At 43.6% G+C, this 27901-nt stretch overlaps 2 protein-coding genes across 3 annotated transcripts in view; one reads left to right on the top strand and one right to left on the bottom strand.

The window, feature by feature from the left end:
- The window catches only part of TMEM182 (transmembrane protein 182), a 102073-nt gene extending 92675 nt beyond the window's left edge, over positions 1–9398 (bottom strand). Inside the window, exon 1 of the mRNA XM_027620521.2 lies at positions 9349–9398. Within this exon, the coding sequence (XP_027476322.1) occupies positions 9349–9351 (3 nt within the window). The 5' untranslated portion in view covers positions 9352–9398. The remainder of the gene's footprint in view (positions 1–9348) is intronic.
- A 105-nt stretch (positions 9399–9503) lies between these two features.
- On the top strand, positions 9504–25924 carry MFSD9 (major facilitator superfamily domain containing 9). Of its 2 annotated transcripts, none has more exons than XM_027622165.2 (6): positions 9504–9733; positions 13967–14054; positions 15670–15713; positions 15829–15958; positions 19405–19557; positions 22677–25924. In XM_027622165.2, exons 1-6 carry the CDS (start codon positions 9569–9571, stop codon positions 23483–23485), a joined length of 1389 nt encoding a protein of 462 aa, XP_027477966.2. In that variant the 5' UTR covers positions 9504–9568; the 3' UTR covers positions 23486–25924. The 2 variants fall into 2 exon arrangements, with proteins under 2 accessions (XP_027477966.2, XP_027477965.2); XM_027622164.2 differs by having other exon boundaries at positions 19348–19557.
- The last annotated feature ends 1977 nt before the right edge of the window (positions 25925–27901 follow it).

Below are 27901 nucleotides of genomic sequence, written 5' to 3'. Positions count from 1 at the left end.
TTTTGCCTACTTGTGCTCTCTCTCTATCTCTCTGGCAAATAAATAAATAAAATCTTAAAAAAAATAGCTATGATAAATGTTAAAGCATGTAATGGAAAAGGAAGACAACATTTAAGATTTGATATGTATCTTTAACAGAGATATGCTAAATATAAGAATCAAATGCAAATTCTAGACATCAAAACACAGTAAGAGATGAAGACTGCCTTTATCAAATTCACCAGCAAACTAAACAAAGCCAAGGAAAGAATCAGTGAACTTGAAGATAGATCAATAGAGGTTACCCAGGCTGAAATGCAAAAAGAAAAAAAGAGGAAAAAAATAAACAGAACACATCATTCAAAATCTGATGGGCAATAATAAATCGTTTAATGTATGTACCACTGGAGTCCCTGCAGAAGACAGAAAATGAGGAAGAAATACTTGAAGAGATAATGGCTGAGAATTTTCCTAAATTAGAGATATACCAAACAGATCAAAGAAACACAGAGAATATTGAGTAATATTAATACCAAAATAGGAAGGAAAAAAAGTAGGTCTATCATATGCAAACTGCTGAAAACTAAAGACAAAGATAAAAATCTTAAAGGCAGCCAGGGAAAAGAAGTCAAATTACCATAGAGGAATAAGAGTTACAGCAAGACTTTTCATTAGAAAACATGCCGGATGAAAACGATGGAGTGAAATCTTTTAAGTGCTGGAAAAAGTAAAACTCACATGCCATTCCAGAATTCTATACCCTTTAAAGTGAAGGAAAATCAAGCCTAGTCATACAATAAAAAGAGAATTCACCGCCAGCAGATCTACTCTATAAGAAATGTTAAAGGAAGTTCTTTGGGAAGAAGGAATGTGATATGTATTAGAAAAAACTTGGTCCCAAAGAAAGAAATTAAAATTTTCTTCCTTTAGTTTCCTAAAACATAGGCTTAGATTACTGATTTTACATCTTTCTTCTTTCTGATATGTGCATTCAATGTAATAAATTTCCCTCCGAGTGCCACAGTTGTTGCATTTGACAATTCTGCTTAAGTTGCATTTTCATTTTCATTTAGTTGAAAATATTTTTTTTAATTTATTTTAGAGAGAGAGACCACGAGCAGGGGAAGGGTAGGGGGAGAGGGAGAATCTTTGAGCAGACTCCCGGATGAGTGGGGAGTCCATTGCCAGGCTCAGTCGATCCCAGGACCCTGAGATCATGACCTGAGCCAAAACCAAGAGTTGGACTGCTTAACTGCCTGAGCCACCCAGGTGCCCCAAAAATATTTTTTAAATTTCTTGTAAGACTTCCTCTTTGAGCCATGTGCTATTTCGATGTGTGTTGTTAATCTTCAAGGGTGTTGAAAATCTGATAATTTTCTGTTATCAATTTCTATTTTTTCCATTATGCATTCTTTTTCTAGTTTCCTAAATTTGTTAAGGTCTATTTTAAGGCCCAGAATGTGGCCTCTCTCGGTGAATGTCAATGTGAACTTGAGATGAATGGATATTCTGCTGATGCTAGATGAAGTATTTCATAAATGTCAATTAGATCCAGTTGAATATTGGTGATGTTCTTTGGTTTTCTGCATTTTGAATATACAGCTCATGTAGGGTTTTTGGTATTTATCCTTCTTGGTATTCTCTGAGCTTCCTAAAGTATGGTTTCTGTCATTAATTTTGGGAAATTCTAGGCCATTGTTACTTCAATTAATAATTCTCTTTCTTCTTCTGGTATTTCAATTATGCATATCACATACTTTTGGAAATTGTCCACAGGTCTTCAATATTCTGATATTTTTTTAAAAATTCATTATAGTTTATCTTTGCTTTTCACTTTGGGAATTTTCTTCTGACCTATCTTCAAACTCAATGATTCTTTCCTGGACTGAGTCAAGTTTACTGATAAGCACATCAAAGGCAATCTTCATTTCTATTACAATGTTCTTGATTTCTATCATTTCCTTTTGATTACTTCTTAGAGTTTTCATCCCTGCTTGCATTGTCTCTCTGTTCTTGCATGTTGTCTACTTTCCATAAGAGCCCTTAACGTATTAATCATAGTTACTTTAAATCCTTTTGGGGGGGGCGGAGCAAGATGGCGGAGGAGTAGGAGACCTGGATTTCGTCGGGTCTCAGGAATTCAGCTGAATAGGGATCAAACCATTCTGAACACCTACGAACTCAACAGGAGATCGAAGAAGAGAGTAGCAATGACTCTCTGAACAGAGAAGCGACCACTTACTAGAAGGTAGGACATGCGGAGAAGTGAATCCGAGGCGATATTCCGGAGGATAGATGGCGGGGGAGGGGGCCTCCGTCGGCCGCTTCTGGCAAGTGCTAGAGCCGTGGAGCACAAAATTGGAAAATTTAGAAGTCGGTTCCGCTGAGGAACATCACTCCAGTGGCTAAGCGGGAGGTGGAAACCTCGCCGGACAATGTGGACTCAGGACCCTCGGGGTCACAGAAATGGGGGTGCCTGAGAGCAGCAGAGCTCCCAGGTATCAGAGCGGGAAAGCCGGCTGCAGAGACGGAACCGAGGCGCGGGCTCGCAGCTCGGGGTGGCCATAAACTGTGATCCGTGGCCCAGTTGGGCCACTGCGCCTCCAGCAGGGGCCCAACAAGCAGCAGAGCCGGGGAGACTCCCCTCCCTCCCCCAGGAAGAGTGGTGCGGGAGTGCACCGCAGGGATATGCTGGGTTTGGAGACTCCACACGGGGTCGGGTGCCAGAGATAGAAATGCTCAGTCACAGGCCAGGTGAGCACGGAGTGCGGCCAGAGACCGGGGAGACGGGATTGATTGCTTTTCTCTGGGGGCACACTGAGGAGCGGGGTCCCGAGTTCTCAGCTCCTCCGGGCAGAGAGTGGGAGGCCACCATTTTCACCCTGGTCCTCCAAAGCTGTACCGAGAGGTTGCAGGGAACAAAATCTCCTGAGAGCAAACCCAAGCAGCTTTCTCAGCCCGGACAGACAAGGGTGGGACAATTCTGCCTCCAGCAAAGACATTTGGGAACCACGGCAACAGGCCCCTCCCCCAGAAGATCAGCACGAACAGCCAGCAAGCCAAGACCAAGTTTACCAATCAAGGAGAATGGGAGAACTCCAGTGCTAGGGGAATACTACACATACAATTCATGGCTTTTTTACCATAATTCATTAGTTTTTCAAAGTTAGTTTTTTTAACTGTTTTTTGTTTTTTTTTGAATTTTTCTTTTTCCCTTTTTCAAACAACATATTATCAATCCCTTTTTTAAAAAAACATTTTTTATTTTTCATTTTTAGAGTCATATTTTATCCCTTCATAGTAGTTACCCTTATTTTTGGCATATATATATATAAGTTCTTCTCTCTTTAAAATTTTGATATACAGTTTCTTCTAACAGATCAAAATATACCCTAAATCACTAGTGTATGGCTTTGTTCTAGTCTCCAGCCTGATCACAGTCTCTCCCATCTTTTTTCTTTTCTTTTTTCTTTTTTTAAAATCTTCTTCTTTCTTCTTTCAAACAACTTCTTATCAATTCAGTTTATAAAACCTTTTGTAAGTTTCATCTTTACAGTCATCTTCCATCCCTTCATTGTATCAACCCTCATTTTGTACATATATGTCTTTCTTCCTTTAAAATTTTAGGAGGCACTTTCTTCTAACAGACCAAAATACACCCAGAATCTAGTGTGTGGCAATGATCTATGCACTAGCCTGATCATATTTGATCATATTCTGTTTTTTTTCTTTTGTTGTGTTCTGTTTTTGTTTGTTTTTATCTTTATCTTTTCTTTTTCTTTTTTTTTTCTCTTTCTTTTTTCTTTCTTTCCCTTTCTTTTCCCCTGGTTTCAGGTCTTTTCTGATTTGTATAGAGTATATTTGCTGGGGACATTGTTAACCTGGTAGCATATTGTTCTCTCATTTATCTATTCTCCTCTGGACAAAATGACAAGACGAAAAAAATCACCTCAGCAAAAAGAACAAGAGGTATACCGTCTGCCAGGGACCTACTCAATACTGACATTAGTATGATGTTGGACCTAGAGTTCAGAATCATGACTTTAAAGATACTAGCTGGGCTTGAAAAAAGCGTGGAAGTTATTAGAGAAACCCTTTCTGGAGAAATAAAAGGACTAAAATCTAACCAAGTTGAAATCAAAAAGGCTATTAATGAGGTGCAATCAAAAATGGGGGCACTAACTGCTAAGATAAATGAGGCAGAAGAGAGAAGCAGCGATATAGAAGACCAAATGATGGAAAATAAAGAGGCTGAGAAAAAGAAACAACTACAGGATCATGAGGGCAGAATTCGAGAGATAAGCGATACGATAAGACAAAACAACATTAGAATAAATGGGATCCCAGAAGAAGAAGAGAGAGAGGGGCAGAAGGTATATTGGAGCAAATGATAGCAGAGAACTTCCCTAATGTGGGGAAGGAAACAGGCATTAAAATCCAGGAGGCACAGAGAACCCCTCTCAAAATCTATAAAAATAGGCTAACACCCCGACATCTAATAAAAACTTACGAATCTCAGAGACAAAGAGAAAATCCTGAAAGCAGCTCAGGAGAAGAGATCTGTAACCTACAATGGTAGAAACATTAGATTGGCAACAGACCTATCCACAGAGACCTGGCAGGCCAGAAAGGACAGGCATGATATCTTTAGAGCACTAAACGAGAAAAATATGCAGACAAAAATACTATATCCAGCAAGGCTGTCATTGAAAATAGAAGGAGAGGTAAAAAGCTTCCAGGACAAACAAAAACTAAAGGAATTTGCAAACACAAAACCAGCCCTACAAGAAATATTGAAAGGGGTCCTCTAAGCAAAGAGAGAGCCTAAAAGCAACATAGATCAGAAAGGAACACAGACAATATACAGTCACAGTCACCTTACAGGCAATACAATGGCACTAAATTCCTATCTTTCAATAGTTACCCTGAATGTAAATGGGCTAAATGCCCCAATCAAAAGACACAGGCTATCAGATTGGATTAAAAAACAAGATCCATCGATATGCTGTCTGCAAGAGACTCATTTTAGACCCAAAGACACCCCCAGATTGAAAGTGAGGGAGTAGAAAACCATTTATCATGCTAATGGACACCAAAAGAAAGATGGGGTGGCAATTCTTATATCAGACAACTTAGATTTTAAAACAAAGACTGTAATAAGAGATGAAGAAGGACACAATATTTTACTTAAAGGGTCTACCCAACAAGAAGATCTAACAATTGTAAATATCTACGCCCCTAACATGGGAGCAGCCAATTATATAAGGCAATTAATAACAAAAGCAAAGAAACACATTGACAACAATACAATAATAGTGGGGGACTTTAACACCCCCCTGACTGAAATGGACAGATCATCTAAGCAAAAGATCAACAAGGAAAGAAAGACTTTAAATGACACACTGGACCAAATGGACTTCACAGACATATTCAGAACATTCCATCCCAAAACAACAGAATACACATTCTTCTCTAGTGCCCATGGAACATTCTCCAGAATTGATCACATCCTAGGTCACAAATCAGGTCTCAACCAATACCAAAAGATTGGGATTATTCCCTGCATATTTTCAGACCACAGTGCTTTGAAACTAGAACTCAATCACAAGAGGAAAGTCGAAAAGAACTCAAATACATGGAGGCTAAAGAGCATCCTACTAAAGAATGAATGGGTCAACCAGGAAATTAAAGAAGAATTTAAAAAATTCATGGAAACCAATGAAAATGAAAACACAACTCTTCAAAATCTTTGGGATACAGCAAAGGCAGTCCTAAGAGGAAAGTATATAGCAATACAAGCCTTTCTCAAGAAACAAGAAAGGTCTCAAATACACAACCTAACCCTACACCTAAAGGAGCTAGAGAAAGAACAGCAAACAAAGCCTAAACCCAGCAGGAGAAGAGAATAATAAAGACCAGGGCAGAAATCAATGAACTAGAAACCAAAAGAACAGTAGAACAGATCAACGAAACTAGGAGCTGGTTCTTTGAAAGAATTAACAAGATTGATAAACCGCGGGCCAGACTTATCAAAAAGAAAAGAGAAAGGACCCAAATCAACAAAATTATGAATGAAAGAGGAGAGATCACAACCAACACCAAAGAAATACAAACAAGTATAAAAACATATTATGAGTAACTCTATGCCAGCAAATTAGATAACCTGGAAGAAATGGGTGCATTCCTAGAGATGTATCAACTACCAAAACTGAACCAGGAAGAAATAGAAAACCTGAACAGACCTATAGCCACCAAGAAAATTGAAGCAGTCATCAAAAATCTCCCAACAGCAACATATTTTAAGAAAAAAGAAAAAGAAGAAGATAACAGGAGAGGAAGAATGAAGGGGAGTAAGTCAGAGGGGGAGACGAACCATGAGAGATGATGGACTCTGAAAAACAAACTGAGGGTTCTAGAGGGGAGGAGGGTAGGGGGATGGGTTAGCCTGGTGATGGGTATTGAGGACGGCACATTCTACATGGAGCACTGGGTGTTATGAACAAACAATGAATCATGGAACACTGCATCAAAAACTAATGATGTAATATATGGTGATTAACATAACAATAAAAAATTAAAAAAAAAAATCTCCCAACAAACAAAAGCCCAGGGCCAGATGGCTTCCCAGGGGAATTCTATCAAACATTTAAAGAAGAATTAATACCTATTCTCCTGAAACTGTTCCAAAAAATAGAAATGGAAGGAAAACTTCCAAACTCATTTTATGAGGCCACCATTACCTTGATCCCAAAACCAGACAAAGACCCCATCAAAAGGAGAATTACAGACCAATATCCTTGATGAACATGGATGCAAAAATTCTCACCAAAATACTAGCCAATAGGATCCAACAGTACATTAAAAGGATTATTCACCATGATCAATTGGGATTTATCCCTGGGCTGCAAGGTTGGTTCAATATCTGCAAATCGATCAACGTGATACAATATATTAACAAAAGAAAGAACAAGAGTCATATGATCCTCTCAATAGAAAAAAAAAGCATTTGACAAAGTACAGCATCCTTTCTTGATCAAAACTCTTCAGAGTATAGGGATAGAGGGTACATACCTCAATATCATAAAAGCCAACTATGAAAAACTGACAGAGAATATCATTCTCAATGGGGAAAAGCTGAGAGCTTTTCCCCTAAGGTCAGGAACGTGGCAGGGATGTCCACTATCACCACTGCTATTCAACATAGTATTAGAAGTCCTAGCCACAGCAGTCAGACAACAAAAAGAAATCAAAGGCATCCAAATCGGCAAAGAGGAAGTCAAACTCTCACTCTTTGCAGATGATAGGATACTGTATGTGGAAAACCCAAAAGACTCCACCGCAAAACTGCTAGAACTCATACAGGAATTCAGTAAAGTGGCAGGATATAAAATCAATGCACAGAAATCAGTGGCATTCCTATACACCAACAACAAGACAGAAGAGAGACAAGTGAAGGAGTCGATCCCATTTACAATTGCACCCAAAACGATAAGATACCTAGGAATAAGTTTAACCAAAGAGGCAAAGGATCTGCACTCAGAAAACTAGAAAATACTCATGAAAGAAATTGAGGAAGACACAAAGAAATGGAAAAACGTTCCATGCTCATGGATTGGAAGAACAAACATTGTGAAGATGTCAATGCTACCGAGAGCAATCTACACATTCAATGCAATCCCCATCAAAATACCATCCACTTTTTTCAAAGAACTGGAACAAATAATCCTAAAATTTGTATGGAACCAGAAGAGACCCCGAATAGCCAGAGGAATATTGAAAAAGAAAAGCAAAGCTGGCAGTATCACAATTCCAGACTTCCAGCTCTATTACAAAGCTGTCATCATCAAGACAGTATGGTACTGGCACAAAAACAGACACATAGATCAATGGAACAGAATAGAGAGCCCAGAAATGGACCCTCAACTCTATGGTCAACTCATCTTTGACAAAGCAGGAAAGAATGTCCAATGGAATGAAGACAGTCTCTTCAACAAATGGTGTTGGGAAAATTGGACAGCCACATGCAGAAGAATGAAACTGGACCATTTCCTTACACCACACACAAAAATAGACTCCAAATGGTTGAAAGACCTAAATGTGAGACAGGAGTCCATCAAAATCCTAAAGGAGAACACAGGTAGCAACCTCTTCGACCTCAGCCGCAGCAACTTCTTCCTAGAAACATTGCCAAAGGCAAGGGAAGCAAGGGCAAAAATGAACTATTGGGACTTCATCCAGATAAAAAGGTTTTGCACAGCAAAAGAAACAGCCCACAAAACCAAAAGACAACCGACAGAATGGGAGAAGATATTTGCAAATGACATATCAGATAAAGGGCCAGTATCCAAAATCTATAAAGAACTTATCAAACTCAACACCCAAAGAACAAATGATCCAATCAAGAAATGGGCAGAAGACATGAACAGACATTTTTCCAAAGAAGACATCCAAATGGTCAAGAGACACATGAAAAAGTGCTCAACATCGCTCGGCATCAGGGAAATCCAAATCAAAACCTCAATGAGATACCACCTCACACCAGTCAGAATGGCTAAAATTAACAAGTCAGGAAACGACAGATGTTGGCGGGGATGCGGAGAAAGGGGAACCCTCCTACACTGTTGGTGGGAATGCAAGCTGGTGCAACCCCTCTGGAAAACAGTATGGAGGTTCCTCAAACAGTTGAAAATAGAGCTACCATCCGATCCAGCAATTGCACTACTGGGTATTTACCACAAAGATACAAATGTAGGGGTACGTGCACCCCAATGTTTATAGCAGCAATGTCCACAATAGCCAAACTGTGGAAAGAGCAAGACGTCCATCGACAGATGAATGGATAAAGAAGAAGTGGTATATATATACACACAATGAAATATTATGCAGCCATCAAAAGAAATGAGATCTTGCCATTTGCAAGAGGTGGATGGAACTGGAGGATGTTATGCTGAGTGAAATAAGTCAATCAGAGAAAGACATGTATCGTGTTCTTCTTCTCTTGTGTACTGCCTGTTTATTATTTAACATACCATGTTTATTTACTGTGTGTTTATTATTATTACCCCAGGAAACTGTAACCTCCCCTCCGGCTCAGGAAACATTTGCAGTATTCTCACAGCTCCCCGACATTAGTCTACCTTATTTCTGCCTGCTTTTCCAACAGACAGACTGAAGTTTGAAGGGGCCATAGGCACCTACTCCAGGTCACTCAGAGCCAACTACAGCCTAAATCTGTGGATCTCCCAGGTGGGGCTGGCTGCCACCTCAGGCGGCCCCATATTGTAAGGAGAGGGTCAGCACAGTTTCCTCCCGCCTTCCAATACCAGAAGACAGTCTTCCCTCCAAGGAAATGTAGAGCATTATCGTTACCATCACAAAACCGGCGCGTGTCTCACACACCGCTGGCGCGGGCTGTCTCCTCCCTCCCTGGAACCCGCCACGCCCAGAGACAGCCACCGCCCCGCAGCCTGGCCGCGCTCCCCTGTGCGCAGGCGCACGCCGCTCACTTCCGCTCGGGGCGGGGCTAGCGCGCGGGGGCCGGTCCCCGCAGCGGGTGCGGGTAGCGGCGCCCCTCCCCCCTACCGTCCGCATGGAATCGGGGGGTCGCCGCGGCCTGGCCTCGGCGGGGGGGCCGGTCTCGGCGACCCCGATGCTAAGGCAGGATTCGGGGACCGGGGCTGAGGCGCGGGTTCGCGGCCCCGGTGCCGTCAGAGCCCGTCGCTTCCTGCTCTGTCTTTACCTGGTGGGCTTCTTGGTGAGTGCTGGGGCTGGGGGCGAAGGGCGACTGCGCCCTGGACCTGGAACCCGATTAGGGGTGGGGTTTTTTTCTTTTGAAGACGGGGTGGTCGTAAGGCTCACTCAGGGCTGGGAACCTGCGATCTGCCTGGTGGTGCCTTCTTACCTTTCAAGCTTCTTTTTGCCCCCAAACCCCTTCCACTCTGCACCAGGCCACATTGCTTTATTGCCCCTCGCGGGCCCAATCCGCAGCTCCTCTACTCCTGCCCTTTAAGGCGCCCCCAGCACCAGCCTTTAGTGTGATTAAGCCGGGCTCGGGGGTGACCCCAGGTGTTAGATGCTGTGAAAGGTACAGAGCACGCAGGGTGGACAGCAGGGCTCCTTGGCAAGTTTGGGAAAGCCCAGCTGTTCTGACATCAGTAGGTGTGGTATGAATACACAGGCCTTTGTGCCAGGCCCGGTCGGGGCAGTCACTGTTGATGACCCCACGTGGGCAGAATTAGGCACATTTTCATTAAGGTTCCTGGTAGACTGGAATGTTTAAAAATGCAAACCACAGTGAATTATACACATCTGCCTTTCAACAAACTGTTTATTGGATAAGGCAGGTTTGGTTTTTTCATGATGTGTGTGTGTGTCCTGGTTTAATGAGGACAATTATTATCAATTTCCCACGTAGAATGGAAAGCTTAGAAAGATGAGTGTATGAGAGGGGAAGTCATCCGTACCTCCATCCACTTATTATTCATAGAATTTCTGAAAACCTTTTATGTGGTCGGGACTGTAGAGCTCCAGTTACACAGTCCCTGCCAGGAACAACTTAAAATCTTACAGAAAGCTTGTGTTGGTAGTTCGTGGGCCATTGTCGGCAGGAACCCTAGATCCAACGCCTTACTCCTCTCCTTCCAAGTCTAGCCCTGGTTTAGTTGCCCTGGTTGTGAGCTGGTCCAGATTAGGAAGAGAAAAGACAAGGACAGAGAGGATTTCTTTTTTGCTGAGACTGAGACTGTATTTGAGGACAAAAGGAACTGGTCAGGCGAAGTGTCACTGGGCGAAGACAGCCTTCGGAGGCTTTGAATAGTCCCCAAAGGCACTAGGTCCTGGCAAAGAGGAATTACTGTTTTCTGCCCAGATGCAGGTTAAGACCACTACTCCCCAGTATGTTAGCCTCACTAGAGTTTGGATACTGAGCCATGCTCAGCTAGGAGAGGAGTAGGGAGGCAGCCGCCCTATTCCCCTCCGCAATGCAATATTCATCAGTCTGTAAAGGTTTAATGTTGACTGAATAGTTAAGAGAATGAGGAAAGCATCTTCCACATCGCTGAAAACACACCACCAGGAGGCACTCAGGAGGGCTGTGGTTTACACAGAATCTCTGCCTGCAGTTAACCTTATCTACCCTGCCCCCCGGCTCATGCTTTCAGTTCAGAGCCGAGCCTTCCTTAATCTTAGATTAGCCTCAGGGTGCAGTTACCTCTTCCACCTTCCATTTCAGCCACCCGCAATTCAAAACTATTGATGGTGAGTGGTCCTTGACATTTCATAAGGGAGTTGGCTGCCATCCACCCTCTGGTCGGAGCTGGGGACTGACTCTTGGCTATTGCAGCCCTCCCTCAGACAGTACTAATATCTGGTCCTGCCAGATGAAAAGAATTTGGGCCCTCACCTGGAAAGTCCGGATCGGGAGTTCGGAGAAACCAACATGACCTAAAATTCCAAATAGTTTGAATGTTTTAAATGAATTCACAGATCATACGTTATAGTTGGCCTTCCAGTACAGGTTTGAATATTCAGAGCTTCTCCTGTGTTGTCTACGCGCTGTTCACACAGCGAGTCTAATTTAGGCAAGCCTGATGTAAAATTTTAAATAATTTGTTCAAAAGAGTCATTAGTTCTCTAATATGTTCAGGGGAAAATGTAAGATTTCCCAAAAGTTAAAAGTAGGGATTTTTTTTAAATGGAAAATGTTGTAAGCAATAAAAATATGTGCAACTTTGGATATCCTTGAAGATCTAAAGGCTCTTTGGTAGGTAACATCCAAGGAATATTATACATAACTTAGTTATTACTTTTAATATATTTAGAGATGTAAAGACCTCTAAGACTTTTGGGGAAATGGTTTCAGATTAATAAGAGAGGAAGGGAACAGGATTAAAGAAGTCATTTGCCAAAGTGTTCTGTTTTTAGTTCTCATCTGGGCTTCCAGGTTTTAATTTGTTTAAGAAGGAAGATGAAGATGGCCCTCTAGGCCGCTTTTGGTTAGCATTGAAAGACGGTGCTAAGATCTGTGATTTCAATACCCTCTTTCCTCCAGATACACAGTGAGATTCGTATTTTATTTCATCGGCTGTAGTCAGGTCTTTTATTCATTCTTACTGAGGCAATTTGCTAATCAAGAAATATTTAGGTTCCTACCCTGAAAAAGATCTTGATACGTGTTAGTGTATTCACCAGTTTTTGTTGAGAGATGTAGATGTTCCATGAAAGGTTTAAATGGTCCCCTCTTGCCTGATTTCCTTATAAATGGTTATTAAGCACATGACCAGTTGCCACAGAGTGCATTCAAAGCCAGTGGTTTTGGAGAAACTGCGGATTCACAGGAAGAGAGGAGTTGCCTTTTCTAGTAAAGGGGAAGACAATTTTAGTGCACAACTTCCTGAAAGACAGTTTTAGAGCACCAGCATCCTTGGAAATAGATAATATTTTTCAGGCTCACAAAAACGTTAAAATAATACTGATCATCAGTTACTACTTATGAATCTGTTTTCGTATAACCTGCCATAAATTTCAGCCTACTTAATTATTTCTCTCCCATTCTTTATTTGAATGTTAAATGACAAGTGGTACTGGGAATTTTTTGGAAAAAAAATATTTTTGGACAATTGAGTTTCCTTTTCTGAAAGATTCAGAAAACTCAATAGGTAACTGATGTATTTGGGGTCTTTTAAGTGATATCATACATCAGCAGGCTGATGAAACAAAGCTGACAGCAAAGCCCAAAAGACATTGGGCTTAGACCCAAAAGAAATTTTAAGTAGTCTTAAAATCAAAATAATAAACTGTAGTTCTGGTAGTATAAATTTATGAGCTATTTAAGAACACTAGATAGTAAATATATGGCCATCTAAAGATGTAACCATGGAAAAGGGCCACTGAAAAGTACGTTTAGAGGTTCATGTTTCTAAAATTAGGTGAATGCACAGCCACCAGGATAAGGGATAAGCAAAAGATTAATTGTGGGCCCAAAGAAATATTTTTCGTGCATTTCTTTCTATTTAACCAGGATTATAAGAAAAGGAATTCCAGTTGAATATAAAGAAAACCGTGTGTGTGCAATGTGGTTTCCTTCCTCTAAACCAGTTGTTGAAAGTACCCAAGTGAAGTAGGAATGAGAACGAAATTTAAAGGAAAAATTAACAGTCTTTCTGTTAACTCAGAATACCTAGCAAAAAGGGTCAGTTCTTATCCCCAGGACAGAAGAAAAGAGAAAATACGTTTGAACTTCTGTTGTGTGTTAGACCTTTCTCAACCATTACGTCTCTATATGTACATCATGTGTCTACCAGACAGGTGTTATTATCCCCATTTTTTGCAGATGACAGCACTGATGCTTGGTGACATTAAATAACTTTCTAAGCACGCATGCTTAGTAAGGAACAGAGCTGGAACTTAGAACTGTCTGCCTAACCCCAAATCCCATGCACTTTCATTGACTTAGCTGCAGAACACTGTCTTTCCCCACTACCCCATCCTTCTCTCCTTGCTTTGCTGAGACTTTCTTTTCAGATATTATTTTTAAGGCTATAAGCCACAGATTAGTCACCTTCCCTAATTCTAGGAGGAAATTCATATATGAAGCAAGTGCTTTGCAAAGAAATATGCATTCTCCCTGCCTTCTTTCCCACTTCATCACACACAAACATTTTTTTGGTTTTTTATTTGAATAACTTCTATAGCACATCCTCCTTGAGTATTAAGGATCAATCACAAAGAAGCTAAGGTTGAAATGATTCCGGGTCATGGTGATCAGGCATTTAGAGGGAGCAACGGTTATAACACATTATATTTTGATTCTTTGATAATTTGAACCTGATGGGCATAGCATACTGTAGAATACAATTATGATTTCTTGTTGGCTCAAAATTTAGATACTGGTTTTATTTTTTTAATCAGTTTGTTACTAGGATTACCACTTTTAAGAACGCCTAAGTGTCAGTTTCTAATTTGAGTTAATCAGTGTTTTGTTGTTTAGGATTTGTTTGGTGTCAGCATGGTCATCCCTCTATTGAGCCTTCATGTCAAGTCTCTTGGAGCAAGTCCAACAGTTGCTGGAATAGTAGGTGAGTGGTTAATATCGTACATTCTCAGAGCACTGAATTTTCAATCCTCTGGACTAAACCTAAAAACAAATCAGTCTTATAGCTAAATATTATACAAAGGTAAATTGAAAGTGGGATAAAAGGAATTTTTAGAATACTTAAAAATGTTACCCTGGGGGCGCCTGGGTGGCTCAGTCGTTAAGCGTTTGCCTTCGGCTCAGGTCATGATCCCAGGGTCCTGGGATCGCGCCCCACTTCGGGATCCCTGCTCGGCGGGAAGCCTGCTTCTCCCTCTTGCACTCCCCCTGCTTGTGTTCCCTCTCTCACTGTGTCTCTGTCAAATAAATAAATAAAATCTTTAAAAAAAAAAATGTTACCCTGGAGGGAATGTAATTCATCTTTTCCTAGACTACCTGTGGTCAGAGAGGTTTTGAGGTTTAGCCTCATTCCCTTCCCCTCACCACCAGTGACATCACGGTTACTTACTGAGCCTCTCCAAGGAGCTGGCTGCATGTGTTAAAGGGCAGGTACAGACCCCTGCCTGCAGGAACCAGAGAAACATAATCTACAGGAATCAAGTCACGCAGCAGGGGATTTAGGGTGAGCCTTGACAAATTGGTCACAAGCTTCCTGCACCACCGCAAGCACATCTTACGGAGTTGTAGGGCTTCTCTGCCTGTGCAGCATAGAACCTCCATCTCAGTCACTGATTTACCAAAGAGACAAGGTATAGCAGGGCTTAGGACTGTGCTAATTAACAAGAAATTGTTAAAAGACTGACAGCCCTTGACTATTCACAGGCTGGATAAGCAAATGTTCAGGGACAGTGGTGGACACAATATTTGGTAAGTCCTCCATGCCATGATTTGTATTTCCCTTGGAAAGTAGAATTATACTGGCCCACACAACAGCATGAAGGTTTCTGTGAAGAACAGAAGGGACATGTTATTTGATATAATGGAGGTAAAAGCACTCTGTAAAACTTTGTCAGTTCTTTATAAAACTAAGGCATTTTATAAAACTGGAATGTTAGAGGGATATAAGATGATACAAAAATTTTCAGACTGAGTAGAATTTTTGTAGGATTTGGATTTCTACTCCCCGAGTACTCTCTATTCGGTCTTCTCAGTCAGGGGTATGCATCCTCAAGAGCGGGAGAAGCCTCTCTCGGAGACCGTGGGTGGCCCTTGCCTTAGTCTCTCTTCTGCTTCCTTCATTTTTATTTTGAAGTTTTTGTTTGTTTGTTTTTCTTTATTTATTTATTTGAGAGAGAGGAGAGAGAGCACAAGCAGGTGGAGCGGCAGGCAGAGGGAGAAGCAGGCTTCCCGCTGAGCAGGGAGCCCGATGCGGGGCTCAATCCCAGGACCCTGAGATCTTGACCTGAGCTGAAGGTACTTGATACCTTCCTGATACTTAACCGACTGAGCCACCCAGGCACCCCTGAAGGTCTTTTAATAAAAATTGTATTGCTTTACTCTTCCAACTGAAAAAACGGAGGGGGGGGGAATCTCATTTTTAAAAATAGTCTTTTTTTCCCCCCTGTTTTTCTGTTAATTTCTATGTAATTGTTACCATGTTGATCCATTTTTGTGATGGGTCCCGCTGATTTTCTTGATGTTACTGATTTTTTTTGTAGGCTCCTCCTATGGCATTTTGCAGCTCTTTTCCAGCACATTGGTGGTAAGTTGTCTCCCATCTGGCAACACATCTTGGTCACATTTGGGGGGCATTTCCATGGTGGGGGTGGTTAAAGGTGGTGAGTCAGAGGACTTTCTGTGTTCCTTGCTTTCCTCAGGGCTGCTGGAGTGATGTGGTTGGAAGACGGTCTTCCTTGCTGGTGTGCATTCTTTTCAGCGCCCTGGGTTATCTGATTCTTGGAGCATCCACCAATGTGTTCCTGTTTGCCCTTGCTAGAGTTCCTGTGGGTAAGTTTCTTTCCTTGGGTGTGTTTCATTCCAAATAAATCAGTTGTATGTAAATGTATAAAGAGCGACTGTTGTACATGTCAGTGCCTTCTTTTTTATTTTTTTTTAAGATTTTATTTATTTATTTTAGAGAGAGAGAGAGCCTGTGTGAGCAGGGGGAGGAGCAGAGGGAGAAGGAGATAATTTCCAGCAGACTCCGCACTGAGCGCAGAGCCCCATGCGGGGCTCAATCCCAGGGCCCTGAGATCATGACCTGAGCTGAAACCAAGAGTCAGACACTTACCCGACTGAACCACCCAGGCGCCCCTGTCGGTTCCTTCTTCTTTTTTTTTTTTTTAAAGATTTTATTTATTTATTTGACAGAGAGAGAGAGAGAAGAGCAGGGGGAGAGGGAGAAACAGGCCCCCCGCAGAGCAGAGAGCCCGATTCGGGACTTGATCCCAGGACCCTGAGATCACAACCCGAGCCGAAGGCAGACGCTCAACCGACTGAGCCGCCCAGGCACCCCGTGGGTGCCTTCTTGATTAGAGCTTATGCCAAGACAAAATAAGGACAAGAGCAATTATAACTGGAACACCAGCTGCTGCTGTTGATCGAGCACTTAGTATCAATCAGGCTCTGCTCACTTGTGCAGATCCCCAAAGCTTGTACGTGACAGGGCCCGGAGCCCTCCCTGTCATTGTGAATCATTATGCTGCCGCACAGACCTGTCTCCTTCGCATTGATCTCTCTACGTTCAGGCAGTAAGAATTTGTTAAATGTCTTTGGCCAGCACTGTGCTTACTATTCTCTTGTTTGGCCAGCTTACAGTTTTAAAATTGGGCCTCCTGACTTCAAATTGAGATTTCCCACTGTAGCTTTCCTGCAGCCTCCTGTAAATCTGGCTGTTGGTCGGGGGAGATCCTAGGATAATGACGAGTTTCTCTTTCCAAAGTGATCTTGAATGTTTCTGACATTTTCGAAATAGCTTCTATTTTGTCCATTCACCGAAACACTTTGTCCAGTCTTTGAGTCACTGCTTGTGAATGCCGTCCTCGTGTGGCAGGTAGGCAGCTCCTGTGGAAGCTCTTTATTCTCTTTGCCTTTCTTAGTTGCTAGAGCCCTGGAGTTTCAGTGTTTCTTTCTCCCCTGACAGACTGTGCTGCCCCAGTGGACAAGTTTACAGCCCTGGACCTCTGCCCATACTCAGTTAAGCTGCTCCTTTTTACCTAATGCCCCAAAGGAACAGAGCATAAAATATGTCCTTCTAACATAGTTTTGATGATCGGCTTATTTGGGATTTTCACACCCATTTCTGTGACGTACATACTTACTCTCCCAGTCTTTTGAGTTCACCTTCCAAAATTCATGCTGTGCCTCTCTGTTGATTCAGAAAACAAAAAATGCTTATGAAGGTCTTTGCTTTAAAAATGAGCAGTCATCCTAACTTGCCCACCTACCACACAAAATCCAGCCGATGGCTGCTCTGTGTGCATCCGGAGTCAAAGTTATTGTACATGCTTGGTTTGGGTTGCAGTGTGTAAATATAATACACTCCACCATTCAGCAGTAAGGCTGTTCATAATTCCAAAGAAATATATGAGATTAATGGACCCTGTATACAATAGGTAGAAATTTATAGAGAAGATTAAAATGTTTTTATTTAATATGAAATGAGCCTGCTTTGAGTAGTGATAGTTCTATTAATATACATCATACTCTTGACCAACAGGAGAGCTATACATAAAATTCTTTCCTGCTATGGGAACCTCTACAGTGTTTGATTGGCCCGGGAATATGAGGGAGCCCTGGGGAGCCTTGCCAGGGTTGTGCTGTACAATGTCACGTGTAGGTTCAGGTCCTTGTATCCTGAAGATGAGCCTGAGGGAGGTTGAAGTACCAGAAGTAGACACACAGTTTGCCCCTTCTCTCTCTGTCCACTAGCCCAACCTCTAGAAGGTAACAGGAGGCTAGTCTGTGTTACCCTCCCCACAGTCCTCCTTCCCTGGGTATGTAAGGTGAATCCAACATCGGTATCATTTCAGAAATAATCACAGGATTCCTATCAGGCCTCTTAGGAATCATCTTCCAGCCCGGTCCTTTCTCCCATTTAAGAAAGTAGATCTAGAGAGAGTCTCTCTACCTAATTCCAAAAGAGATTTCTAAATTTGTTTCCCAAAGAGGCTGGTTATCAGGCCAATGCCCACTCTAATATTTAGACACAGCTGGGTATAGAACCCAGGATCAGTGTGCCGGAAGAGTGATGTACAGTGATACTTCTTTCAAGGAAATCACTAGAAACCATTGTGTTGCATCACAGTTAGGAGCACTTCAGGCCGACCCACCAGCAACACTGATTGAGTTCCTGCCATGTATTGATCAACATGGTGGGCAACCTACGTTACCAGAACCTATCAGTCTGTTTATTCAGCATATGGATGTGTGGGTGCAGACAAGTCAAATACATCAGCAGACGTATGAGGAATATAAAGCTGCTATATACATTTTAATCTCTTATTAAGTCATGTCCCACCTTTCAGTTTGTTTAGTAAACCAATTCACAAACCTCTTGCTAGTAGAAAATCAGTTGGTCAGGCGCAGGAGGGGACTGCAGTTTGCTCTTTAGTGTTTATATTATTACTCACTCCCTATCCTTCCCTCCTCTGTTCCTCTCTAGCAGTTATCACCTTTATACACACACACACACACACACACACACACACGCATACGCATGCACGCACGCACAGGCTCTGTGAAGATAGGTACATTTGTGTCTTTTTTGCACTCTGTTCCTTGCATTATCCTCAGGGTCAGGGTCAAGGTTAATGCTGGACATATAGTAGGCATGCAGTGAATGTTTACTCACTGAGTGAATGAATAAAGAATGACATATCTCGGGACGCCTGGGTGGCTCATTTGGTTACACAGCTGCCTTCGGCTCTGGTCATGATCTCAGGGTCCTGAGATGGAGCCCCCGTGTCGGGCTCCCTGCTCAGTGGGGAGCCCGCTTCTCCCTCTGCCTCTGCTCCACCCCCTGCTTGTGCTCGCTCTCTCTGACAAATAAATACGTAAATAAATAAAATCTTAAAAAAAAAAAAAGAATGACGCATCTCTGTAGAGAAGCCACCATGAATTGCACTGGCTAACAAAAAACTGGAGATTCTGGGATGTCAGGGTGGAAGGTGGGAAAGCAGAGGATGCAGGGCTTGGCTACCAGGAAGAAGGTGGCCAACTAGGACTGTGGGCTAGATCAGGAGTCCAGTCGTGGCGGGATGAAACTGCAGACCTTAGAGGTTCAAAGAGAGTGGAGACCAGAACTCCTTCAGTGATAAGAGATGAAATGCAAGATCACATGCAAGATTCTTTTGGTCTGAAAAATGTTACAGAGCGTGTTTCTTATCCCCTTGCAGGTATTTTTAAACATACCCTCTCCATTTCAAGGGCTCTGCTTTCTGATCTGGTTGCAGAGAAAGAACGGCCATTAGTAATTGGACAATTCAACGCAGCATCTAGTGTGGGCTTCATCTTGGGCCCCATGGTTGGTGGATATCTTACTGAGCTAGATGGTGGATTTTATCTGACAGCCTTCATCTGTTTTTCTGTCTTCATTCTCAATGCTGGTAAGTTGACATTTCATCATAAGACTGGTGTATGCATTCATGATGACCAATCTACCTGCTTTACTTTTATCACCTTAACACTTCGTTGTTCTTAAAACAGGCAGACTTTTTGTTGTTGTTTCACTATAGTTCACATGCAGTGCTATATTAGTTTCAGGTGTGCAATAGAGTGATTCAGCAATTCTGTACATCACTCAGGGCTCATCCTGATAAGTGTACTTTTAATCCCCTTCACCTCAGAATAGGCAGACTTATTTTTCAAAGTTGGACCACTTCATCCCCTGCTGTAGACTGCCTGCCCATGTCGTCCTATCATGCTAAAGCACGGATGTGTCTCACACAGCATGGTGGTGTGCAGGCCCTGCCCTCGCCCCCTCCCCCACCTCTCTCCTTCCACGTGCACCAGCCACACCGGCTTTCTGGTTAGGCGCGCGCAGGAGGGGACTGCAATTTGCTCTTTCCTCCACTTAACAGCATTCTTCCCACATATCTTTACTGGGTCTTTCTTATTCAGGTGTCAAATATTTACTTTCTTGGAAAGGCCTTTCCTGATGATTCTGTTTCAAATAATTCAGGTTTCTTCATAGCATTTCTGAAATTATATTATCAATTTGTTTTCTTGCTTATATTCTCTCCTCCCTACCTCCCCACACATACCGTTAGAAACTAAATGCCACAGGGTAGAGATTTTCTCGCTGTTGTCACTCCTGCCCAGAACTGGCCAGACATAAAGCCAATGTTCAGTAACATTTGATGAATAAAAGAACACTTCTGGCCTATGAGCTCCTTGGATGCAGGGCCAGTCGCCTAAAGCAAAGAGGATAAACCTCTTTGCCCAGAGACTGATACCTTACTGAGCCTTAGATAAACACCTTCATAAACAAGAGGATTGGTTCATGTTACTCAGTTTTCGTTAAATTTAATGACAGTCTACTGCATCTTTTTTAGTCTTTGTATTGAAGGCTCCAGGTTGAGTGATGGATTCCATGTTGAGCTAGGATATCACACTCAGAAAACAGAGTTCAGGAGTTCAATGTCAATCCTCATAGGTATATTTTATGATTTCCTGCCAGAAGTTTAACCTGTAACCTCGGCCAGGAGGTGAGGTCTGACGGATTAGTGTAAATCTTGATAAAATACTTGAGCACATGACCGGCTGGTGTGGCCAGGTACCTTCCCCTACGAAGGAATGTGATGAATGTGATGGCTCCCGAAGTCAGAAGTCAGTGTATGAACGAAGGCCATGATTATGGAGTTCTGTTTCGGATTCTCCAGCAATGATGCTGTTTAATATCATGCCCTAACCTAAGCCTGTGAATGGATCCGAGTCAGTCAGGGATAGTTCAGCCACAAGTGTTCTCAACCACAATGGCTAAAAATAGTAATAGGGATTTCCTGTGCATTCTTAAGAAATGTGGAGGTCAGTAGGCCAAGCTGATGCAGGGAATAGCAGAGGAGAGCGAGGGGGGCAGGCCAGCAGACAGTGTCTCACGCCGGGCTTTGCCTTCCAGCACAGTGAACACAGCGTATTGCGTTTTTTTTCCCTCAGTGACTTCGGCTGTTTTCCTCAACCCCTTTTACCCCTTCAGCTTCTCGTATCCTCATTCTGATCGGCCACTTTGCCTGAGAAAGGCCTCTTACATCTTTTTTTCCGTGATTTCTGTTTTCATGGTTAAGAACTCAGACTCTGGAGTCTGACAGACTTGGATTCAGATTCCTGCTTTGCCACTTTTTAGTGTGGGCCTTGGGCGAGTTGCCTCAGTTTACTCATCCCTAAAACGGGGTAACAACACTCCCGGTCTTACTAAGACGAGCACCAGAGGTCTTGCACACGAGCAGTTCACCCCACTGTGTCAAGTATGCTGAGCATACTCAGTAAACCTCAGTGGCTGTCAACATTATCATTTTTATTATTTTAATGATACTCTTCCTCTCAGTCCACCAGCAATAGTCCTTTCATAGTTTTATCAAGATTCTATAAAGTGCCCAAGGGGCATTTTAAAGATAAGAAGGGGTAGAAAGTCCAGGCCTGCATTCTTGCGTGGTTAAGTTTTCTGTCATAAATTAGTCCCTGGTGAATAGTCCACCTAGACTGTGGAGAAACCACATACAGGTCGGTGGTTGCTGAAAACAGCATGAAGCAGTCTGAATGGCCACTGGTCCGCGTTGAATTGAAGTGTGGAAGGACTGAAAACCCCACAGGATGAGTTTGGAAAAGATGTCCTAGAATGGCAAGCTGGAATTCAGTTTCAAGAAATTTGGGGGCATGGATTGGCAATAGGTCATTCTACTTGGGTGGCGTGGGATACATAAAACGACCGAGGGTGGAGGTGGGATTATCTGAATAGGAATTGAGCTGCTCCATAATGGCCCATGAGAATGGCACCCCCAAGATTTTGAGGTGTGACTTGTAAAAGCACATGGTGGCCCTGAAGGGGGGGCAAATCCAAGCAGGTGCTTCCTGACAGGTCATTGGTATCAAGCTGCCCTTCCCCTCTCCACAAACGAAGGCTGGCTGTCTCTGTTCATAGCATCCTGTGCTTCCCCTAACATAGCACTTACCCTGTAATCTAACTGCTAGGTTTTACTTGTCCAAACCCCCTTTTAGACTTAAATTCCTCGAGGGCAGGGATTTTATAGGCCTTGTGTTGTCAAGTTAATATATTCCTACTGTTTAGCACAGGACTTAGCATTTAGGAAGCATAAATATTCAGTGTTTAGATGAAGGATGGGTGGTGAATGGATGAGTGGGTGGTTGGATGGGTGGGCAAGATGGTGGATAGGCATGGAATTAGGTAATGAATTTAAACATAGGCATGAGAATTTCAATATCCCATGATACAGCAAACGGTCATGGGCTCTTGAGCTTTAGAAAAAAGTGAACATCTTGGAGGTATAGATTTTTTTTGAGGTGACTAGCAGAATTCTGCTATCAAAATGGAGTAGAAGTAGCTGTGGGAATAGTTAAAAACTGGATTCAAAACCACGGATTAGTAACCGGTCCAAATACAAAACTACAGAATGGTGATCTCCTGCACGTACTTGCCCCTGCCCCACGGGGGCGCCGTGGGAGCCGGGGCGTGCAGCCTGCTTTGACAGGTCCTGTGCCGCCCTACCAGGTCTGGTTTGGCTGTTTCCCTGGTGCGAAGCGAAGCTCTCCAGTGCAGAGAAAGGCCTGCCAGCGAGGGAGGACTCTGCACCCTGGGGGAGGACAGACAGTCACGGGCAGGCAACAGCCACCCCCCGCCGGAGCACGGCCAGTGCCCGGCCTGCCAGGCCGCCCTGGCTGGAGGTCGCGTCCACCCTGCGCGACATGAAGAGCCTGGTATTTTCCGAGATGTGGGACATCTTCGCGGTGCGCTTGCTGATGGCCGTGGCGGTCATGCTGTACTACAGTAACTTTGTGCTGGCCCTGGAGGAGCGCTTCGGGGTGCGGCCGCGGGCGGCGGGCTACCTCATCAGCTACAGCGGCGCGCTGGGCGCCCTGGCCGGCCCGGCGCTGGGGCCCCTGCTGCGGCTGTACAGGCACGACGGCCGCGCCATCCTGCTGCACTCGAGCGCGCTCACCTGCCTGCTGCTGGTGCTGCATGCCGCCGCCCGCTCCGTGGCCGTGGCCGTGCTCTGCTCCTCGCTGCTGGCCGTGTCCACCGCCGTGGGCAGGACCTGCATCACCGACCTGCAGCTGGCGGCGGGCGGGGCGCGGGCCAGCGGCGCGGTCATCGGCGTGGGGCAGTCGGTGACGGCCGTGGGCCGGATCATCGCCCCACTCCTCTCGGGGCTCGCGCAGGAGGTGAGCCCGTGCGGGCCCCCCAGCCTGGGGGCTGCGCTGGCCCTCGTGGCGATTTTCCTGATGTCCCTCAACAGAGCCCGCTATGGCGGTGACGGCGGCGGCGGTGGTGGTGGGAGTGACAAATTAAAACGTGCATAGAATGGAAGTGGGTGGAGGATACCAACTCTGAGGCCCGGAAGGGTGGTTTCCCAGCAGGTGTGCTTCTGGGGCAGACGCCCAGGGCCGGCCTGCGGGCTGATCAGGAGTCAGAACCTTGTCAAAGGGGAAGGTATTAAACCGTATGTAAAAGTCTCCTCTTCCAACCGGCCAGTGGGGTTAAAACTTTCCAGGGGGGGAGCCCTACCAGCTTCAGCACAGGAAGAGGGTGGTGGGATTACAGAAGGTGATGTGCTCCCCTGCTAAGTTAAAAATAGGGTAACACATTAATAACACGATCCGCTGGGACAGAGTCTTCATATCACGGTGTATAATTAAACTAAGGGGGTTTTTCTGCTATCAGAATCCTAGAGATTAAATAAGCTACTTTATTGAAATTAGCCTGTCCCTTTCTCAAGTGTAACAAGGTTCCATCTGGGAAGTGCAGGGAAAATCACGTGGCTGGCCTCACCTCCAGACATTGATTCTGTGGGCCTAGGGGAGGCCCAGAAACCTGTACTTAATAAGCAACACTTGCACTTTCGCATGGAGGCAGAAAAAAGGGTCATTCGGAGACATACTGGTTTTGAGTCAAGTCAAAGCCAGAGACTTGGTTGTGTTTATTGATGGCTAACTCAGTTTGAACTATTAAGATTATGTGATCCCGTTGTGTTACCTTCTCCCCAGCTCTTGGCAGTCACGCTCCATAACAGGAGAAACAGGTTCGTGGAGTCTGTCCCTTGGGTCCACTGCCTTCGAGGTCCCATGCTCTGCAGAGAGCTGAGGTTGTCAGTCTGGCTAGTTCTCCCCGGATACCATGCATGAACTGCTTCCAGAAGCCGGTGCTCCATTGGGCTGCATCGGTTGGATGATGGTAGAGCCCAGTGGAGAAGACAAAGCACAGGAATGCCTTTAAGATGAACGTCTTGTGCAGTGTAAGAGTCTGGTGTCATGCCTCATCAGATGGACTTAACTCTACAGTGTCTTATGTTGAAAGTCATTTCTTTCCTCTCATTTTAATATACTACCTGAGAATGAAAGAGCTACACTGATCTATAGGGAAATGCCTTTTCCTAGGCCTAGGCTAAACGGTCATTCCAAAAGTAGCACCCCAGGGTCCAGCTGAGAGGCTCAGAGTGAGGGTTAGCACAAACTCACAGGGAAGCATCTGTGTGGTTCTTGCTACTTGGATGATGTCACCTATTAATAATAATTATATTGGAGCCCCCTCTCTTTTCCTCGCGCAAACTACCGAAGTTCACATTCCTTTCATTCTTTTTGATTGGTCCACTAGGAAATTATTCCTGTTCTCAACCTAACACATGTATAATTACAAATGTATTGTATGTAAAGCAGAAAAAAAAAATGTTTCTCTGGTTTTAGAAGTTGTGTATGGGGTAAACTCAAATATTTATGATAAAGAATTATTTGGATGTTTGAAGATTGTCCTTTCTCCTCTCTAGCTACAAGGAAAATGTTAACTTTTCATTGAAGTGTTGTGAACTTTTATACAAGCGCTAAGCGCTTTTGAGGAAAGCAAAATACAATATAAAACGGCGTGGCCCTTCAGGAGCACACCAAATCGTCACGGAGGTTGGACTCCGTGGACAAGAAGTAATCAAGGGTTTATGCAATGAAGTAGAATTTCTCCGGAGATTATCTTTTCTGTGAACTCAGAAACAGAGAAGTTTCTTAGACATTCTCTAATGTAGTCATTATTAAATTTTTGAAATCCTTGCACTTTATTTTTGAAGTTAAATAAAGCCTATAAATTTATTAAGGCTTTACAGTTAATCAGATACATGGAAATACTGAAAACCAGGGTTGATCTTCATAGAGAGAGTAGAGAAACATTTTTGTTATTCTCCACGCTCGTGGGTTTTTTAAAGGTAAATGTTATACAGGCATACCTCGTTCTATGGCACTTCCTTTTGTGCATCACAGATACTGCGTTTTTTTACCAGTTGAAGGTTCGTGGCAACCGTGTGTTGAGAAGTTTATCAGCAGCATTTTTCCACCAGCATTTGCTCTGTATTTGGTATGGGGATGTGTGATCAGTGATCTTTGATGTTACTGTTGTAATTGTTTTGAGGTGCCATGAACCACGCCCATACAAGGGGGTGAATTTAATCGATAAATGTACGTGTTCCAACGGCTCCACCAACTGGCTGGTCACCCGTCTCTTGCCCTCTCCTCGGGCCTCCCTATTTCTTGAGTTGCAACAATATTGAATATTGAAATCAGGCCAATTAACAACCCTACAGTGGCCTTAAAGTGAAAGGAAGTGTCAGCTAATGTGGCAAACTTCCTCGCTGTCTTACTTTAAAAATTGCCACAGGCCATCCCAGCCTTCAGCAACCACCACCCTGCTCAACATTGAGAAAAGACCCTCCACCAGCAAAAAGATTGCCACTTTCTGAAAACTCAGATGATGGTTGGCATTTTTTAGCAATAAAGTCTTTTTAATTAAGGTATGTACGTTGTTTTTTAGACATAATGCTACTGTAAATTTAATAGACTACAGTATAGTATAAACATAATTTTTTGTGTACGCTGGGAAACCAAAAAATTCATTTGACTCACTTTATTGTAATATTTACTTTATTGTGGTGGTCGGGCACCAAGCCCACGGTATCTCTGATGTATGCCTGTAGTTCCTCTTAAAAAGTCTGATGTATGAATATTGAGAAATGTGTTCCAGAACCAGCAGCGCCCACATTCCCCTGGAGCTTGTTAAACATGCAGACACTCACACCCCAGCCCGGACGTGCTGGGAACCATTCTCACAAGATCCCCACCTGCTCTGTGTGCACAGTAAACTTGGAAAGCCAGTGGTCTGTAGACGGTATTTGTATAATTTATGGAATGTGGTCTCAGGGAAATTAAATCTGCTCAACTAAAGTTTGTGTTGTTTTGTTTTTGAGTTCTTGAGCAACTTCTATAATAATTTCCCAAGTATTTAGGTTGAGCCACACAAAATTGCTGTTTCCCTGAGTCAAGATTACCTGCAGTTTCACATGGTTCAACTTAATGGTATATGGAATCTTATTTTAGGGGCATTGAACTTGCCTGAGAAGTTTATAAAGGATATGGCACCCTCCAGGCATTATGCCAGCCCCAACTGCTAAGTTCTGTGAATCAGCCTCAGGGTTTTGGGTTCTAGAAGACTTTGGCCTTCTCCACGGAGTGAAGGTATACCTCTCTGCCCTCATGTCCAGAGAGATGAGCAGAAATCAGAAAGGGGGTGGGGCATGCCTAGCCAGGGCAGTAACATGGGCAAGGCTCCAAAGCCCAGGCGTGTGGGTCAAGAGAGATGCCTGCAGCAAACAGAGAGGGGAGAATCAGTGGTTCTGGCTGCATAGTAGAATCACCTGATGCCCTAGACCTCTAGAACCAGACTCCAGAGTGCCCCAGAGTTGAGAGTCCCTGGGTTGGATCATGAAGGGGCTCATGGACCATGCTCAGGACTGAGCTTCTGTTCTCACAGGTGTGGAGGGAAGCCACTGAAGAATGCATGCTGGAGAGGGCTCTGCGGACCTCCCGTTAAAGACTCCTTGAGGGCAGTCATCCAAGAGGAATGGGAGGGAGAAGTCATGTGCGCTGAGGGAATCAGGTGGGGCACAAAATCTGAAAGGCCTGGGGACTGGCAGCTTGTGACCTCCGGGGAGACACTGGACAGGCTGTGGGTGACGCCCAAGTGTCTGGTCCGGGCAGAGCTCAGGCAAGGTTAGCTGGTAATGAGTGTTGAGGCCTCCTTCCCCGTTCTGTTAACTGGCAGAGAACATGTGTGGGCATTTATGAGAGTTCGTTCTCTGCATGTTCTGAATATTAAGAAAACGTCTTTTCCCAAGGACACTTCTATAAGAGATGTAGACACCTGTGGGGGCGGGGGAGTCAAGCCACTTAAGGGAAATTTCAGGCTTTTGGGCACCTGCTATAAGAGGATAGCTTTTTATTTGGAATGTATAGCAAAAGCCAGCATGGTGATTCCCCGTGCCCTCTATCCCCAGGAAACCTTAGCCTCTCAGAAGTTTCTGAAGTAAGATTCCCACAGATCGAGCCAGGATGATGTATAAGGTAGCTCTTCTCAGAACAGGGTGATGGACTGAAAAAATTGTTTTTCTGTCCTAAAATTTAATTTTTCCCGAAGAACTTGCCAGCTACATGGTAATAATTTTCTTTAATAATACAATCCCTTTAAAAATTGTAGCAAAGTGTTATTTATTCTGGTAATTTTTAGGAGCTATTGCTGTATCCTGATTGTATACGTTAAGTCAGGGTCCAGAATCTCTTGAAAATGTTAACCTCCAGTTATGCTAAAATACGTCTTAATAGTAAGAACAAGCTTTTGGCTTTTAAAACCATATGCTAATACCAAATGTATACATAATCTGAAATTTACTGCACATCTTTGGCAAG

The sequence above is a fragment of the Zalophus californianus genome, chromosome 8, assembly GCF_009762305.2.
Source record: "Zalophus californianus isolate mZalCal1 chromosome 8, mZalCal1.pri.v2, whole genome shotgun sequence".
Classification (NCBI taxonomy): Eukaryota; Metazoa; Chordata; class Mammalia; order Carnivora; family Otariidae; genus Zalophus; species Zalophus californianus.
The sequence above is the reverse complement of the archived record's forward strand: the minus strand, read 5'-3'. Positions and strand labels throughout refer to the sequence as shown.